The 17,264-nt window shown below is 40.3% G+C and overlaps 1 protein-coding gene across 5 annotated transcripts in view; it reads right to left on the bottom strand.

Annotated features, from left to right (window-relative positions):
• LOC148851519 (protein GIGANTEA-like) overlaps positions 1 to 17,264 on the bottom strand; it is a 115,939-nt gene that overhangs the window by 80,857 nt on the left and 17,818 nt on the right. For 4 of the 5 annotated variants that reach the window (XM_088946831.1, XM_088946829.1, XM_088946832.1 and 1 more), the window contains exons 3-6: positions 15,189 to 15,260; positions 14,911 to 14,965; positions 14,636 to 14,778; positions 14,145 to 14,413 (exon numbers count right to left, since the gene is read on the bottom strand). In XM_088946831.1, the coding sequence (XP_088802957.1) occupies positions 14,145 to 14,413; positions 14,636 to 14,778; positions 14,911 to 14,965; positions 15,189 to 15,260 (539 nt within the window). Of the gene's footprint in view, positions 1 to 14,144; positions 14,414 to 14,635; positions 14,820 to 14,910; positions 14,966 to 15,188; positions 15,261 to 17,264 lie in introns of those variants that run through there. The other variant, XM_088946835.1, reaches the window with a different exon arrangement.

The following is a 17,264-nucleotide window of genomic DNA, read 5'->3' as shown; positions in this document are numbered from 1 at the left end:
AAGTGGCTGATCCTCCTTTGATTCATTTTGTGAGGATACAGATTTGTCAAGAGACTGAACTGGGACAGGAAGGGGAAGAGCAAAAACTTGTGACAGACTCTCCCCCTGTTGACAATGTCCTTCCTGAGAGGAACCATAAAAAGGAGAAAGTTCATCAAAGGTAACATCCATAGAGACATGTCTGGTGCCAGTCTTTGGATCAAAACAACAATAACCCTTTTGTGTGGGGGAGTAACCGAGGAAGATGCATTTGTGGGCTTTTGGTTCAAACTTGTGTCTCTGCACACTTGGAATGTGAACATAACAGGTACAACCAAACACACGAAGAGGAATTGGGAAGAGATCCTTATCTGGATGAAGAAGACTGAAGGGGGATTTAAACCCTAAAACCCTGGATGGCATACGGTTTATTAGATAGGTAGCAGTAAGTATAGCAGCACCCCAAAATCTTGTGGGAACATGTGAGGCAAATAAAAGGCTCCTTGCAACTTCAACAATATGTCTATTTTTTCTCTCAGCAACTCCATTTTGTTCAGGGGTTCTAACACAGGAGCTTTGGTGAATAACCCCCATGTCAGAGAGATACAAGGATAAGCTCTTCTCAAAATACTCTTTTGCATTGTCAGATCTGAAAACCTTAATTCTGGTACCAAATTGAGTCAAAACAAGCTCATGAAATTGCCTCACAAGTCTCGGGACTTCGTCTCGGGATTTCATTAAGTATATCCAAGTGAATCTAGAAAAGTCATCAATGAACAGGATAAAGTATTTGTAGCCCCCCATAGAGGATAAGTGGTAAGGCCCCCACACATCAGAGTGTACAATATGAAAAAGAAAAGAGGATCTTTTATTGCTCACAGGATAATTTTTTCTACAATGCTTTGATAATTGACATGACTCACAATTGAGACTGGACACACTGACTCCCTTAAACAGTTTGGGAAGCAAATGACTTAAAGCAGATAAAGGTAAATGACCCAACCGACAATGACTCAACATAATTTGACTGACTGACTCTGAAGAAGTAGAACCAAAAGCAGCATTCTTGGGATGATCAAAGCATTGGCCAGGGGTGTCGAGCAAGTATATTCCATTCACTTCATGGCCACTCCCAATCACCTTCCGAGACTTCAGGTCCTGAAACACACAGTGAGAAGGGAAAAAGGATACACAACAATTCAATGACTTGGTCAAGCTACTTACAGATAACAAGTTGGTATTTAACTTAGGTACATGAAGAGTGGAAGATAAAAGTAAAGAGTCTGTAGGCTTGACAGTTCCCTTGCCAGAAATGGGGGCAAGAGAACCATCAGCTAAGGTGATTTTGTCACGACCAGGAAGCAAATCATATGACACAAACAAAGTGGAAAGGTTGGTCATGTGATCAAAAGCACCTGAGTCAATGATCCAAGGGGTCTTGGGATTACCTGAGGTAGATGCATGGTTAGCAGAAGCCCTTATACCTGAGTGAGCAAATGCAGAGGTGGCTGGACTTCCAGAAGGGTTGGATGATGAAGTTACACCTTCAAGCTGGCTGATCATCCTTCCAAACTTCTCATAATCAGCTTTCATGGCTGCCAATTGTGCACTTGCAGACTCAAACTCTGTATTTGTACTTGTGGCTGTATGTGCACTTCCTGTCTTTCTACTGTCATTCTTCTTCTGGAATCGGATAGGGACAAGACTGGGATGCAATTTCCAGCACTTTTCCTTAGTGTGTTTCGGCTTCTTGCAATATTCACACACCACCTCCTTCTTTCCTGTGCCACTGGGGGCTTCTGTAACCCCTTTGGGTTTGATTCCCATATTTGCAAAATGATCATTGATACTGACCCCTTGAACCTGCACTTGCCTCCTGCTTTCTTCACTGCTGACCAAAGCATATGCTTGAGACAATGAAACATCTTCCTTGGACAAGATGTTTTGCTTTGTAATGTCATATTCAGAATTCAGCCCTGTCAAGAACTCAAAGACCCTATTCCTTTCAACCAATTTCCTATATGTTTCAGCATCCTTAGGGGTATCCCATGTCACGGCCTCTATCAAATCAATCTCTTGCCATATAGATTTTAGGGCTGAGAAGTATGCTGCAAGTGACTTCTCCCCCTGTCTTAGATTCTTCACATCACTTCTTAGTTTGTAAGATCTGGCAACATTCAACTTCTGTGAGTAAGTTTCTGCAACACTATCCTAGATTTCTTTAGCCGAGTTCATCCACAGATAATGCTGACTAATCTGTGGTTGCATTGAGTTCACAAGCCACCCAATCACTGTGTAGTTTTCTTGTACCCATCTCTCATAAGATGGATCATCCTCTGGAGGAGCTTTCTTGCTCCCAGAAATAAAACCCCATTTTCCTTTGCTACAAATGTGGATTTTCACTGATTGTGACCAGGCCAAGTAGTTGGTCCCATCAAGCTTAACTGTAGTTACAGCCAGCATAGAATCAGTTGGGGTTCCCAAAATCTGTCCATATTCAGCAGCATTCTTGTTTTCAAGGCTTGAGAAATCCATCATGTAAAGGCTCCAATTAGGATTTTTAATAGGTTTCTCAAGGTACTGGGGTCTTGATGAGTTTAGTTTGAGCTGAATAGGCAACAACAACTAGCTCACAGAATCAGTTCAGACTTGATAACTGTGACAGTCCAGTTCGGTGGTAGTTTTTTTCTTTACTGTTTCACCCTTTAAAGGACACTCAACAAACCTCCAATCACAAGGTATTTCAGGTTCTCAACAGCCGTTGTCCCAAAGAGAAGAAAACAGGGCCACAGTCCTTAAGAGACCTTTCGTCGAACACTCAGAGTGTAGTAGTTAACAGCCTACTGTTAACTAGAAGAAACCACTTCAAGGTGTTCAGTATAGGTCCAAGAAGAGGCTGGGATGAAGATGAGACTAGTGCCACTTAGTTTTAGATCAGTTTCAGCAGCTCGGCAGTCCAATAATCAACCGAATAGCACTTCCAAAACAACCCGGAAAAACAGTCCAGCAACAGTGGGCCGAATGTATGTGGGCTTTGAATGCTTTAATAGTCCTCCCAAACAACAAAAATAACTCAGCAAAGGACTGAGAAAAGACTTACAGCAAGAGAGTCTCTGGTTTGAACTATAAACCAGGCCGAACACTTGTTCTCTGAGATAACTTCGAAAGTCCTTTTCTCTGATTTCAAATCAGGCCAAACAACTTGCTCTCTGATTCTTCCTGGTCACCGAACCCTTCTCCAAGTGTATAGAAACTTGGGCACCCTCCAATGACCTCCAAGAACCAGGCGGATGACTGTAAACTTTCAGCCCTAGAACCTCCTCATGTAGTTGGTTGAACTAGAACCACATGAGGGACACGCCAAGCAATGGCCCGCTCTGATACCAAGTTGAAAAACAGCCCACTTGATGTATGGAACTGTTTGAGATTAGATGCAAACCAGAAAATGAACAAACAAGAGAGGAAGAGAAGAGAGAGCTGGCGGCAATGAGTGTTAGAGAGTAAGAGGTTCGAACATAACCCCTCTCTAACACTCTAAACATCTTATTAATAAGTTAATCTTTGACAAATTACAGAGAGGCCCTTGAGTGAGCAGGAAAATACAAAAAATAGAATATTACAAAGTATGGGCCCAGAATAAGGCCCACAACAGAGAGAAACATAACATAACCTGAAATGATAGTCTATGGGCCATTCGGCCCATCTTCTCTACAAGTCTATTCATTTTTACTTCTGAATCGGAATCAAAAGGTTTTCTCTGCCCCTAGCAGAGATATAATTAAGGAAACATCTACGTGATTTCCTGAATGGGGCTTACCCAATTAACAAAAAAAAAACCCAATTATTAGTCTAATTGGGTGAATTATATTATGTGATAACAAGAGCCATTTCCCTAAAAAAGCCCAATTCTTTTCCTTCAATCTCCCCAACCGAAGACCACCACACTTTCCTCCTACATACCACCTCCCATCTAATTAAGTGATCCTGTTTAGTGACTTTTCTTCCTAATAATTGTGTTTTGCAAGATCTAGAGTCAAGGGAGAAGATTGGGAGTGGTAATGAAGTGAATGGAGTCTACCTTCTAAATGCGTTTCTGAATTACCAGAGTCATCATGTTAGTAGCAAAAGTAATGGATCAAAGTCAGTGAGTCAATTTTTTTTTTTTTTGTGAAGAATAATGATAAAATTTTATTAAAAACAAAAGAGATACATAAAAGAGGTGATAAGATATCACCTAGAGAAGAAAAGCAGTGTCAAAGACCCTTTAAAAGCCCAATACCCAAGCTACTTGCTAACAAAAGGGAACACCCAATCAACTCCAAGCTAAGGTCAAGAAAAAGACCCCAAGCCAATCCCCAATAAGACATAGACCATCAGCCCGTCAACTAAATAGAAAAATAAACCCCTCCTTGTTGTAGCCATGACTTCAGTCTTCCTCTGTGAACATGTCATCCTGGATTGAAACGTCCTCATCCCAAACCTTGTCTCCTTTCAAATGGGCATTTTTGTTCAACTTCTCTTCCTTTCTTTACCTTTCAAAATCCTCAAAAGCCCTTCTAGCAAACTCCTCACCACCCCAAAAGAAATAGACCCAAGCTTTTTCCAACTGTAAACTCCTCTCTATCCACTATTTTTTGGAGGGTCACCCCACCTGATTCCCCATCACTACTCTTATTATTTTGTGGCATCTGTCTCGCCACAGACTTGGAATCACCACAACTCGATTTGTTTTCTTGTTGCTCCTTCGGCAACAAGGGGTTGACGACTGAAACTGCCCCGATATCCCCCTATGATCAATACCATGTGTCCCATTGTCTCTCATACTTTTCCTCCTGTAAACCCATTTGTATTTTTTTGTAGGTCCTACTCTTTTCAGGCTGAGTTTTAGCCCAAAGAAAATCTTTGTCATAGCACAATATTATGATTTCTTGAACTAGGCAATTTCTTGCTGATTATCTCATTGATTTGTTCCCCCTCCTCTTCAGGTTTGCTCCTTCAACCCAAAGCAACACCCAACCTTCCGATCTTTACCTCCTCATAATTTCGAACATCCTCGGTGTAGCATTCAACTTGGTTTCCGATCACTTCACTATCACCTGAAATTTCCTAGCCTCCCATCCCATCTTCATTCTCAACTTCAGCATCGGCATTAACACTTTGCTCCTCCAACTCCCTGCTAACAGTCTCACTGGGACAAAGGGTACTCTTTAAAACATTGAAGTCAGAGTTCTTTCTTTTATCACCTTCCTCCTCAGCGTTTTCTCCCACCTCAATTCTCTCCAAATGGTCTCCCATGTCCCCCTTACTTCTAAGCTTAAAATGTTGATCTACCACCTCATTAACAAACAGAAACTACACATCTGAAGCATTTTTAATTCCTTCCTTTACCTCGTCTAAGACACTGTGAGAACCTTTCCCAAAAGATACAAACCCAATCCTGTCAGCAGGCCCCCCTTTTTTTGGATCAATCAGTAGCCCCTTCCTTGTGAAGTGTCGATTCCAGTAGCCACTAACAGTGCTTGGGAGTCAATATTTTCTAAAGATGCCTCAATCTCTGAGCACTTTGACACACAAATCACCAGAACAAACAAACTTAGTAATCACCATTCACAAATCTCTTCCTTTTTCCTTTAAGAGAGAGGGGGCTGGGTTTTTAAAACTTATCACCTTTATCGCACTCAGCTACTTAGTCGTGCCTGCCCTCACCCTCTGTCCTCCCTTAAGGTAAAACTGAAACGCTTCTGATCAAGTGTGATGGGAACCTTGAGAATCAGCCCTTGGATAGCACAGTAAAAAGTCCCTCTTCAAATCGATGTTCTCTGAAAAAATGGTTGGGGAAGACAATGGACAAAGATTACCATCCTCTAATGGCCTATACAATAACTCGGGTTCACAACTCGCCTGGCCACTTAAAGCCTCGCGTGATCTCCTCTTACTTGGTCCAACAACCCAGCCTAATTCAGTAATATGGTTCTCACCTATCGCGATTGATTTAGGACTCCAAGGCCCAACCTGCTCCTTTTTATTATTAATTGGACCCAACCTCAGATCTGACGTGGCCCCAAATTGTAAATCATCTATAATTGAATTCCTACCCTCTTTCCTTTCTCTAATTTCAAAACAATTTGAATTATTTTCCTTTACGAGTAGAGACCCCAAAAATCCTTTATGAGTAACTTTTCAGTTACCCATAACACTTGCCCCTCCAACCTTTTCACCTCCCCCGACATTTCTTCTCAACGTGTTGACTATAAGTAAGAAGGATCTCTCCTGCTGATTAGTGGCTGTTAGCCATTCTGGAATTCTGGTAGGTTGGGACTGTTAAAACTATACAGGTCTGAAAGCTGCCGAATATTACCTCTGTTTTGTCCGGAGTTTGGTACTGTTTGTGCTCAACCCGGTTGTTAAACCCAAGTGTGTGGGTGTGAACTGCATGGAGCATTGTTTTGTGGAGTAAGGAGGGGTCCCAAGTCCGGTGTTTGGGACCGATTAACTGCTTGAACATGTCGATTGAGAATTCTGCTATTTCGGAGATTTCAGGGAGCCACAATGGAGTGAGTGGGGGAATGGATATGAGCTTTCCCATGGCTGTTATTCCCTTTGATGGTCTGAATTACCTTGAGTGGTCTAGGGGAATAAAACTCTACATCACTGCTAGGGGGAAAATAGGATACATCAATGGGAGAGTGAAGGAACCGAAGTATGGAAGTGTTGAGCATGATAGGTGGAACCAAGAGAACAGTATGGTGATGTCTTGGCTCTTGGTTTCAATGCTGCCACAAGTAAGGAAGACCTTTATGTGGGCTGAAACTGCTTGTGAGATACGGGAACAAGCGAAGTCCACCTATTCAGAGCAGAGACACTATGCCAAGATATATCAACTACAAGCTGAATCCTCTACTTGCAAGCAGGGGGAGAGGAGTCTCTCGTTGTACTATTCTGATTTGACATCAATATGGAAAGAACTTAATCACTATCAGAATGTGAATTGAAAGTGTGATGAAGATGCAAAGGCCTATAAGTCACTTGTATCACAGCAACGGGTGTTTGCCTTCCTCCTAGGGCTGAATCCGTCATATGAGTCCATTAGGGTGCAGATCTTGGGTAGTAAAGACTTGCCATCAGTCCAGGAGGTGTATGCCTTGGTGCAGTCAGAAGAAAGCAGAAGAAGTGTGATGAATGGTGTAGAAGGGGAGTCAGTTGCCCTAGCTGTCCGAGGAAATTCAGATACAAATGTCGGAGGTGGCTTTAAAAGGGGTGACACTAAAAAAAAATCAGATGATAAGAGCAAGCTTTGGTGCACTCACTGCCATAAGACACGACACACGAAAGATACATGTTGGGATCTCCATGGAAAACCTAAATGGGCACAGGATTTGGGAAAGAAGTCAATAACTGATCAGAGCAAGAAACCAGGCCAGCAGAATCAAAAAAGGTATAACTCAGCTAATATGGCATCGACAGAGACTAGTCCTTCAGTAACTCAGGAGAGACATCCCAGTTCTGACCCTAAGGAAAATATTATCAACTCCTTCCGTGAACATTTGGAATCGGATGGTAGGACTCTCCGCCAGATGGATTATGGGCCTACTCCTACCTCATTTGCGTCTACATCAGGTAATGCCATAGCCTTCCATGTGTCATCTCATACTACTGATTCACCTTGGATTATTGACTCCGGAGCCTCAAATCACATGACTGGTAAGTCAAATTTGTTCCAGACATATAACCTTCTCTCTGGGAGAGATAAGGTAAGACTGGTTGATGGTTCTTTTTCTACCATAGCTGGCCGAGGCACCATATCTCTCCCACTTGGCCTTACTCTACCTAATGTCCTGCATGTTCCAAAATTACCTATTAATTTGTTGTCCATTAATAGTATTACTCACTCTTTGAACTGCTCAATCACCTTTTTTCTGTCTTCATGTGTGTTTCAGGATTTGACCTCGGGGAAGACAATTGGTAGAGGAAGCATGGTGGATGGTCTCACTGTGTTGGAGAATAATGTTGGTCTAGTGGCGACTAAGTCCACAAGTTCGTCAAGTGAGAGTCAGGCCTATTTATGGCATAGTCGTTTAGGTCATCTTTCTTTTGAGTCGTTAAAAGTTATGTTCCCAAAGTTGTTTGAGTCCTTGTCAGTGAGTCAGTTACAGTGTCAAACTTGTCAGTTGAGTAAGCATTGTAGAAGTTCTTTACCTTTAAGAAATAAAAGATCTGAATTTCCATTTCATATTGTTTATTCTGATGTTTGGGGCACTGTTACTCTACCTATTGCGGCTGACTATAAGTATTTTATTACTTTGATTGATGATTATTCTCGATACACTTGGGTTTACCCTATGCGATCTCGAGATGAAGTGCCACAAATTGTGAAAGATTTTCAACGCATGGTGTTCGCTCAGTTCCAAACAGAAATTCATATTTTCCAGTTGGACAATGCAAAGGAATATTTCCATAGTGATCTCACAAAGTTCTTTGCTTTGAGTGGGTCACTTCAGCGAAGCTCTTGTGCCAGGACACCCCAACAAAATGGTGTGGCTGAACAAAAAAATCGTCACCTTCTCAAAGTTGCTCGTGGCTTGCTGATTCATATGAATGTGCCAAAACAGTTCTGGATGGATGCAGTCTTGTGTGCGACATATATCATCAATCGCATGCCCTCTCAGCTACTAGAGTATAAGGCCCCACATCAGCTCTTGTTCCCTACAGCCCCGCTGTCCACCATTCCGATGCGTGTTTTTGGGTGTCGTTGTTTTGTCCACAACCTATCACCTACTCGTGGTAAACTTGACCCTCGGTCAATTCCTTGTGTTTTTCTTGGTTACCCCTCATCTCAACAGGGGTATCGTTGCTATGATCCCATTGCCCGCAAGTACTATGTTTCCATTGATGTCTCATTCTTTGAGAGTCAACCGTTCTTCTCGGTTTCTCCTCAAGGGGAGAGTAGGGTTGAGGAGAAACAGGCGAAGACTCAAATTCAACTACCTCCTTTACCCGATCCTCCTCTGTTCCGGGTTTTCCATCATTGCCATAAGAGCGAGCAGAGTTCAAGAGCCATGGAGTCGGACACTATGCAACCAACATCATTGGATTCACCCGAGGTAGATCCGTCTCATCAGCCAAGTACACTTGCTCCCATTACTCCTTTAAATGTTGATTCACATGTCCCCATTGATCTTAATATTCCTATTGCTAAGAGAAAGGGTGTTGGATCTTGTACCACTAATCATCCTATCTCTAACTTTGTGTCCTATGAGCATGTTTCACCTTCGTACCGTGCCTTTTTCTCTTGTGTGGATAGTGTTCCCGTTCCTAAGATTGTAGCAGAAGCTTTGTCAAAACCTGAATGGACAGATGCAATGCAGGAAGAAATTGATGCCTTACACAAAAATGGTACTTGGGAGTTGGTAGACCTTTTTGAAGGGAAGGAACCAGTGGGGTGCAAGTGGGTGTTCATAGTGAAACACAAGACTGATGGAACTGTTGAAAGGTACAAGGCTAGACTGGTAGCAAGAGGCTTCACACAGGTATATGGAGTGGACTATGCAGAGACTTTTGCTCCAGTAGCGAAGATGAACTCCATCCGGATTCTCCTTTCCTTGGCAGCAAATCTTGACTGGGATCTTCACCAATTGGACATCAAGAATGCCTTCTTGAATGGTGACTTGGAAGAGGAGGTGTACATGACCCAACCCCCAGGGTTCTGTGCCAAAGGCAATGAACAAAAGGTGTGCAGGTTGAAAAAGTCCCTATATGGGTTGAAACAATCACCTCGGGCTTGGTTTAGTAAGTTCCATTTAGCAGTCCAACAAATGGAATTCAAACAATGCCAGTCAGATCATACCTTGTTTGTAAAAAGAGGTGAAGGTAAAATTGCAGCTCTTATTGTGTATGTGGATGACATAGTGATCACAGGAGATTGGGAGGCTGAAATCCAGAGACTAAAAAAATTCTTAGCCACTAAATTTGAGGTGAAGAATCTAGGCCCCTTACAATACTTTCTTGGAATTGAAGTTGCCCACTCTCACAAGGGCATCTTTATTTCCCAATGGAAGTATGTACTAGATCTACTAGAAGATACAGGCAAGTTGGGGGTAAAACCATCTGATTCACCTGTTGAACCTAATCACCATCTGGGAGAGTTTTTGAAAGATGTAAAGATGTTCCAGAGACTCGTGGGAAGACTTCTGTATTTGTCTATGACCAGGCCTGATATTGCCTATGCAGTGGGTGTCCTTAGTCAATTCATGCACAGCCCGATGACAACTCACTTTGAGGCTGCAGAGAGGATCTTGAGATATCTCAAGAAGTTTCCTGGAGCTGGTTTGTTGTTCCAGAAACATAGTCACTTAAAAGTGGAAGTATATATTGATGCAGATTGGGCAGGAGCAGTCAATGACCGAAAGTCTACCAGTGGTTATTGTGCCTTTGTAGGAGGAAACCTTGTCACATGGAGAGGCAAAAAACAAAGTGTGGTGGTTAGATCCAGTGCTGAAGCAAAGTATAGAGCGATGGCTCATGGGGTTGCAGAAATCATGTGGATAAGAAATCTGTTAGGTGAACTGGGTTTCGCAGTAAGCAATCCTACGTCACTCTACTGTGACAATAAAGTTGCCATCAATATTGCTGCTAATCCAATTCTGCATGATAGGACGGAACACATTGAAGTGGACAAGCATTTTATTAGAGACAAACTTGAAAGTGGAGAAGTGTGTACACCATATGTCAACTCGGAAGAGCAACTTGTAGATATCTTCACCAAAGGTCTTCATCATGTGCAGCACAAAGATTTGTGTGACAAGTTGGGCATGATTGACATCTATGCTCCAACTTGAGGGGGAGTGTTGGAATAATGTTAAAATAACTTAGTTGCAGTTGTTAGGGCCTGTTTGGCTAATTAAAGTGTTTTTTATTTCGTTTTTTTATTTATGTTATGTCTGTTATTGTACTCAGGGGCACAAGGGTCTTTTCCCTTGTTATTTCTTTCGCCCTATATATAGTAAAATAAACACTGGCGCCGCTAGTACTGTTACATTGCAAACCTTCTCTCTTCTCTCCTCTCTTCTCTTCTCTTCACTTCTCTCCTCTTCCACCTATCTCTTTCCGGCTACACTATCAAGAAAGCTCTCATGAGAAACCTCCATCTGATTATAGGATAAGTGCTAATGTTCAATCACCACCGAACCATCCAAGGTCTCCACCGACTCTTTATTCGATACTACAAGCTTTTCTTCCCCAACATCAAGAATAGCTCTTCGATCATCAAAAGGAATAACAAAAACAAGTGCTTGAGTGTGAGAACCAGCCGTTGTAACATCTTTGGTAGTTGTAAGAACTAGCCGCAGCCTCGAAGCTTCTTTCTTCTCGCCCAAGAACAATTTTTGGCTTCCATTTGAACTAGCTAAAACAAGCTTTGAGCTCATACTTTCAGAATTTTCTCCCTTTGGTTCCTTTCTAAAGAGATGCGGTTCAGGTATCTCCACATCTTCACAGTAAACCCCTTTTGTCATCTACTGATTTGCCTCCTGTCTCGTCAACAACTCCTATAAACTATCAACAAAAACCATTCAGCCTCTTCTCTCCCTACCCTCTGGGACGCAAATCAAATATTTTCTATTAACCCTAAAGTACTCTATAATAACGACAAACCATCCTTTCATGTTTCTTGTCATTTCTACTTCATAACTCTTCCCAGTAGACCAAAGGAACTTCTCCAATCTTGTTTTTTAACAAAATGCGTTGTTCCATCAACAAAACCTTTCAGCCAACCGATGGCGTCTCCTATTAACGAAATAAAAGCTCTTTTGTCTTCCCGGATCTTCATCAATGTTGTTCTATTGGTCGTTACTTCCTCAAGTACAAAAGCTTTTGCTTTAATTTCCATCTTCCTTATCCATTTCAGAGCTACTTGGAAATCTCCAGCTCGCTCCTTCATTTCATCGCCTTGTTGACAGATGCCTTGTAATGCCACCTATCAAAATGGAGAGATTTTGCTAGAATTTTGCCAAATCTCACTGATATTGTGAGCCATGTATGCAACACAATGGCCTAGCTTTAGATGTTAACCATGTGCTCATAAAATGATATTAGAAGTTAAACCATAGCTTTGCCTCAATGAGTCAGAATATGCTATGGCACAATCATTTGGATCATCTTTCTTTTAACTCTTTGCATTGTTTGTTTCCAAAATTGTTTGAGTTTGTTAAGTAGAAAGGTGTTGAAATAAAGGAGAAAAGGAAGAGAAGAGATTTGAGAGAGAAAAGAGAGCAATCATGTTGGCCGCCCTCTTCCTATTATTTATAATCTAAAATAATAGAGTACAAAGACCAATATGCCCTTATAGGGCGGCTAACACATAAAACAGCATAAAACAATTAAAATAACTACTCAAAAAGGACTCAAAATGAATGTTGTGGTCCCCACTTCCTACTTAAACAATAAATAATAAAAAAGCACCACTATAGTCTACACAATTTGTCTAAAACCTCAACACTCCCCCTCAAGTTGGGAATAATGTCACACATTCCCAACTTGTGTAGATTGTATTCAAGCTTGTTCTTTGCAACCCCTTTGGTGAAGACATCAACCAATTGTAGTTCAAAAGAAACATAAGGCAAGCAATTGTACCACTATCAACCTCAATGTGTTTAGTCCTGTCATACTAAACTGGATTGTGGGCAACATTGATTGCAGCTTGGTTGTCACAATATAACATCATGGGCTCCTCAGTTTTTATTCCAATCTCACTCAGTAGAGATCTCACCCAAAGTAGTTTTGAAACACCATGAGCCATAGATCTATATTTAGCCTCTATACTTGATCTAGCAACAACTAATTGTTTTTTATTCTTCCACGAGACCAAGTTTCCTTCCACAAAGGTGCATACTCCTGATGAAGATCTCCTATCATCTAAACAACCTGCCCAATCTGCATCTGTGTAGGACTCCAGCTTTAAATTTTCATGGTCTGAGAAAAGAATCCCTCTGCCAAGATGCTTCTTCAAGTATGCAAGTATCCTCTCAATGGCTTCCTAGTACTGAATCTGATGAGCATGCATATATAACTCACAAAACTAACAACATAGGAGATGTCTGGATTTGGATCAATAGGAGTATCAGTTGGTTTAGTTCCTAGATTCCCAGTCTCCTGTAGTAAATACAACACATACTTCCTCTAAGAGATAAAACTCCCATACTTAGATCTTGCAACCTCAATCCCTAGAAAGTATTTCAGTTCACCTAGATCCTTGATCTCAAACTCTTGTTGTAGTGACTTCTTGAGTGCATTAATCTCCTTCGGATCATTTCCTATAACAACTATATCATTTACATATACAATCAATATTGACAAGAGTGCCTCTCTCCTTTTTACAAAGAGAGTATGGTCGGATTGAGTCTGTGTACCCAAAACGGATAAATGCTTCTCTTAACCTGTCAAACCATACCCTAGGTGATTGTTTCAAACCATATAGTGATTTCTTTAGCCTACAAACTTTTCTCTTACCAACATTCTCATAAAAACCAACTAGAATGTCCATATATACCTCCTCAAGTAGATCACCATTAAAGAATGCATTTTTAACATCAAACTGGAATAGAGGACATGAATAGGTAGTTGTTCGAAACAAGAGAATCCGAACTGAGCTCATCTTAGCAACTGGTGCAAAAGTCTCCAGGTAATCAATACCATAGGTCTATGAATACCGTTTTGCAACTAACATTGCCTTGTACCTCTCTATACTACCATCAGCCCTATACTTCACAGTGAACACCCATCTGCATCCGACTGTCTCTTTGTTTGTAGGAAGATCAACTATTTCCCATGTCTGTAGGAGGGTGATAAGGCACTATAGGAGAGATAGTGTGAAATGCAATGGGTTGTACACTTTTTCTTCCCTTTGCGGAATGCAATGGGAAGATCAAGATCAAAGGGATCGACTACCACAACAGTTTGTATCAGTTTTAGAAGACTGGTTCACTTCTCCTACCATGTTATTAGCTTTCTTATCCCATCTTACATGTCAAGAAAGAAAATAGCTAGATTACTGTTGACCAAGACATTTTTCCACAAGTGCTATAACTCCACAGGAAGCATTTGCTAAATGAATGCAACTATACCATATTAAAGAAGAAAGTAAAAGAACAGAAGGAATCAAGTCCACTCACCAACGAAAATAGTCACTTCGAATACCCAAAGGTGCGGCAAGCAGTATATCAGTAATCCAGGGAGACAGCGGACGTAAAGGTTTTTTATCTTGTTGTGGCAGAGCTGAATGACAGGTTCCCTCCTTTGTAGAGCTACTTGTAGCATGACTACCACTGCTGCTTCTATCAACACTATTTTGGTGTTCAGCCTTGTAAATTGGGCGATTGTAATGAGTTAATACCCGTAAAATTTCCCCACATGCCATAGCCCATTGTTCAGAATATTCATACTGTAAATAAAAAATGTTTGGTTAGAATGTATTCCTGTCCGATAAGCTGTCCGTTCTCTATTCAATAAATAAACAGCGACGAAAGCAACACAAACATGAGCTTTTCAAAACCCAAGCAATGAGCTCAATCTAGAGTACACTATGAGAATAAAGTCCATAGAAGAATACAAACAAAATATTGATAAGCACTCTAAGATTAATATGCTCGGGTAGTTCCAATACCTCGTTGCTTGGGCAGACTAAAGAAATGAAGGAACTAAATGGGGGGGAATTCTTATTGTACGCCAATGTATCATCAATTATACATGAAATAAGTGGAAGAAGAACGGCATGCCCATGTTCTGGATGATGAAGTACAAACATTGCTGGAGATCAAGCACATGTGGAAGGTCAGTGTACTGTATTACTGCCTCAAACAAGAAATGGAAAGTAAAATATCAGACTGATATTTTGAGGTCTATCTGTTCTCATATAATATCTATAGAAGATTCCCATACCCAAAACTTCATCGAATAGGCATTTGTTTTGTGATGGATAGTGACACCGGATAAGCTGTAATATGGAAAAGGGAAAAAGTATAAATTAAGAAATTAAGAAAGAGAAACATCTTCACATCAGTAACAATTTATTCTTAGCAGTTTTGTTACATTAATTTCTTTATGCATGTTTTCATTTTTGTAGCCATTATGATTCAAGTAATTGGGTAGATTCTTGTTGCAAGATTTACCAACTAGCCAAAAGTAACAGAAAAATGAAAAGAAAATTTACAACATACCTCACCAATATCTTCAGCAAACCTTTCTGATGTGAAATGACCAAAATATTCAACATAGGCAGTAATTTGAGCCTAAATGAAAGATGTAAGTTTGTAAATATAGCAGAAACATGGTTGAGTAAGAGGAGAAATTAGCAAAACATATTCAATACTTGACAGAATATCAGAAGATTAAAAAATATATTTAGGAAATAATTTTTTATAAAATAAGTTTTTTTATTCATTTGAGCAAAAGTAAGCAGTCAATAAATGCCATTAATTAATAAGACCAGAGTTTCAAGATAAAGATATATTTTCTGTTCACAGTATGCATGAAACCACAAATCCTTCACAAGTTTTCTGGATACTAGTAAAAGGAAGCAAATGCCAGAGTGCTTAATCTACTCGATAGAACTAATTGTGAGTCAAAGGAGGCATTATTTCCTTTACCATTGGATGTCAAGGCTGAATATGAGGCCTAAGGAGAGCACTCCAATGGATATCATGGTTAGACTATTGAGTATGTCTTTCAATCCTTGGAAAGATGAAGCTTTTAAGATGAATGGCATATGTGATGGCCCTTAGCTCCAATAGTGTGTTGTAAACTGAGATTTATTATGTATAAAATCAGTTACATTTATTACTTCATGTGCCATTTAGTATATTTCTATGAATAAAGTTGTAAATTTATGATAATTATTTAAGATTAAATGTTCTCAACCAATGGATAAACTTGGGGAGTTTATCATCAAGGTTGACATTCTTGTACTACCCAAGACTGTGGAGCAATTTGTCTTGGCTACTAGGGTTGGACCCAAGGCATAGGAATTGGTATTTATGAAACATTGAACAAGACAATTTGTAGTTTAGTTCTGGACCTTGGAGAATGGTGGGTTATCTAGAAAGTAGTTGCAAGTGATCTCCTAGCTTGATAATGATATTGCACTGTGTAAGACTAATCCGCTTTTGATATACCAACCAGTGAGATCCTTCTTGGGTCAAATACATGGGCATTTGGAGCAGATTAGAATGGTATTTGAGTGAGTGATCATTGTGATAGGATCAGTGACTTTGTTGGACATAGAATATCCGGGTTTACACTATATAATGGAAACCAAAAACTACAAGTAGTGGATTTCAACTTGTTTTGAAATCAGATTTGCAAAATGTATTTATATTAATTAATAGTTTATTTTGTCAAAGGTTTGCAAATGGTTTTAATCTTGAGATCCATCTAAATGGGGAGTGTGACACCGCATTTCGCAAGTGGGGAAGAGGTCCTTCCTATCAGCAATGTATTGATATTAATGGTTGAGAGATTATGTACAAGTGTTTGATTAAGCTAATCCCTAATAGACATTTCTCAATTCAGAATAATAGACTTGCATTCATAGGATATCTAAAACCCAAGTACATAATGTTAGACATTATTGGGATTGGGCTCACTTATGCCCAAAACACTAGTGGACGATTCACTATATTGGGCCATTGTGGGCCCCACACCAATAAGGTATTGGATTTTATTTAAAAAATTATTTTGAACCAAGATTATGGTGGGTCCCATGCCATACAAGGTCAATATCACTTGGGATTCTAAGAGAACCTTCTTATATCGAGGAAAGTTGCTGAAATATCAGTTGTGAAATACACCTGCAATAATTCAGAAAATATAAAAAAAAATGTTAGAATAATGTTAAAATAACTTAGTTGCAAATGTTAAGGCCTGTTTGGAAAATTAAAGTGTTTTTTATTTCGTTTTTTCTTTCTGTTATGTCTGTTATTGTACTCAGGGGTACAAGGGTCTTTTCCCTTGTTATTTCTGCCGCCCTATATATATTAAAATAAAGCCTCGCGCCGCCAGCACTGTTACATAGCAAAACCCTTCTTTCTTCCCTCCTCTCTTCTCTTCTCTTCTTCTCCTCTTCTCTTCTCTTCTCTTCCTCTTATTTCTGGCCAGCCACACTGTCAAGATGGCATCAGAGCAGGAATACTGATTAAAGAGAGCAGATCGAACAGACTAGCAGAACCTGGGCAGAACAGAAATCTGATTCTGGACTAAAAAATAGCTACAACTGGTACAGTTCTCCCTGTTTTTCT

Source organism: Nelumbo lutea, chromosome 5 (genome assembly GCF_056320005.1).
Source record: "Nelumbo lutea isolate HS-2025 chromosome 5, American lotus-T2T, whole genome shotgun sequence".
Classification (NCBI taxonomy): Eukaryota; Viridiplantae; Streptophyta; class Magnoliopsida; order Proteales; family Nelumbonaceae; genus Nelumbo; species Nelumbo lutea.
The sequence above is the reverse complement of the archived record's forward strand: the minus strand, read 5'-3'. Positions and strand labels throughout refer to the sequence as shown.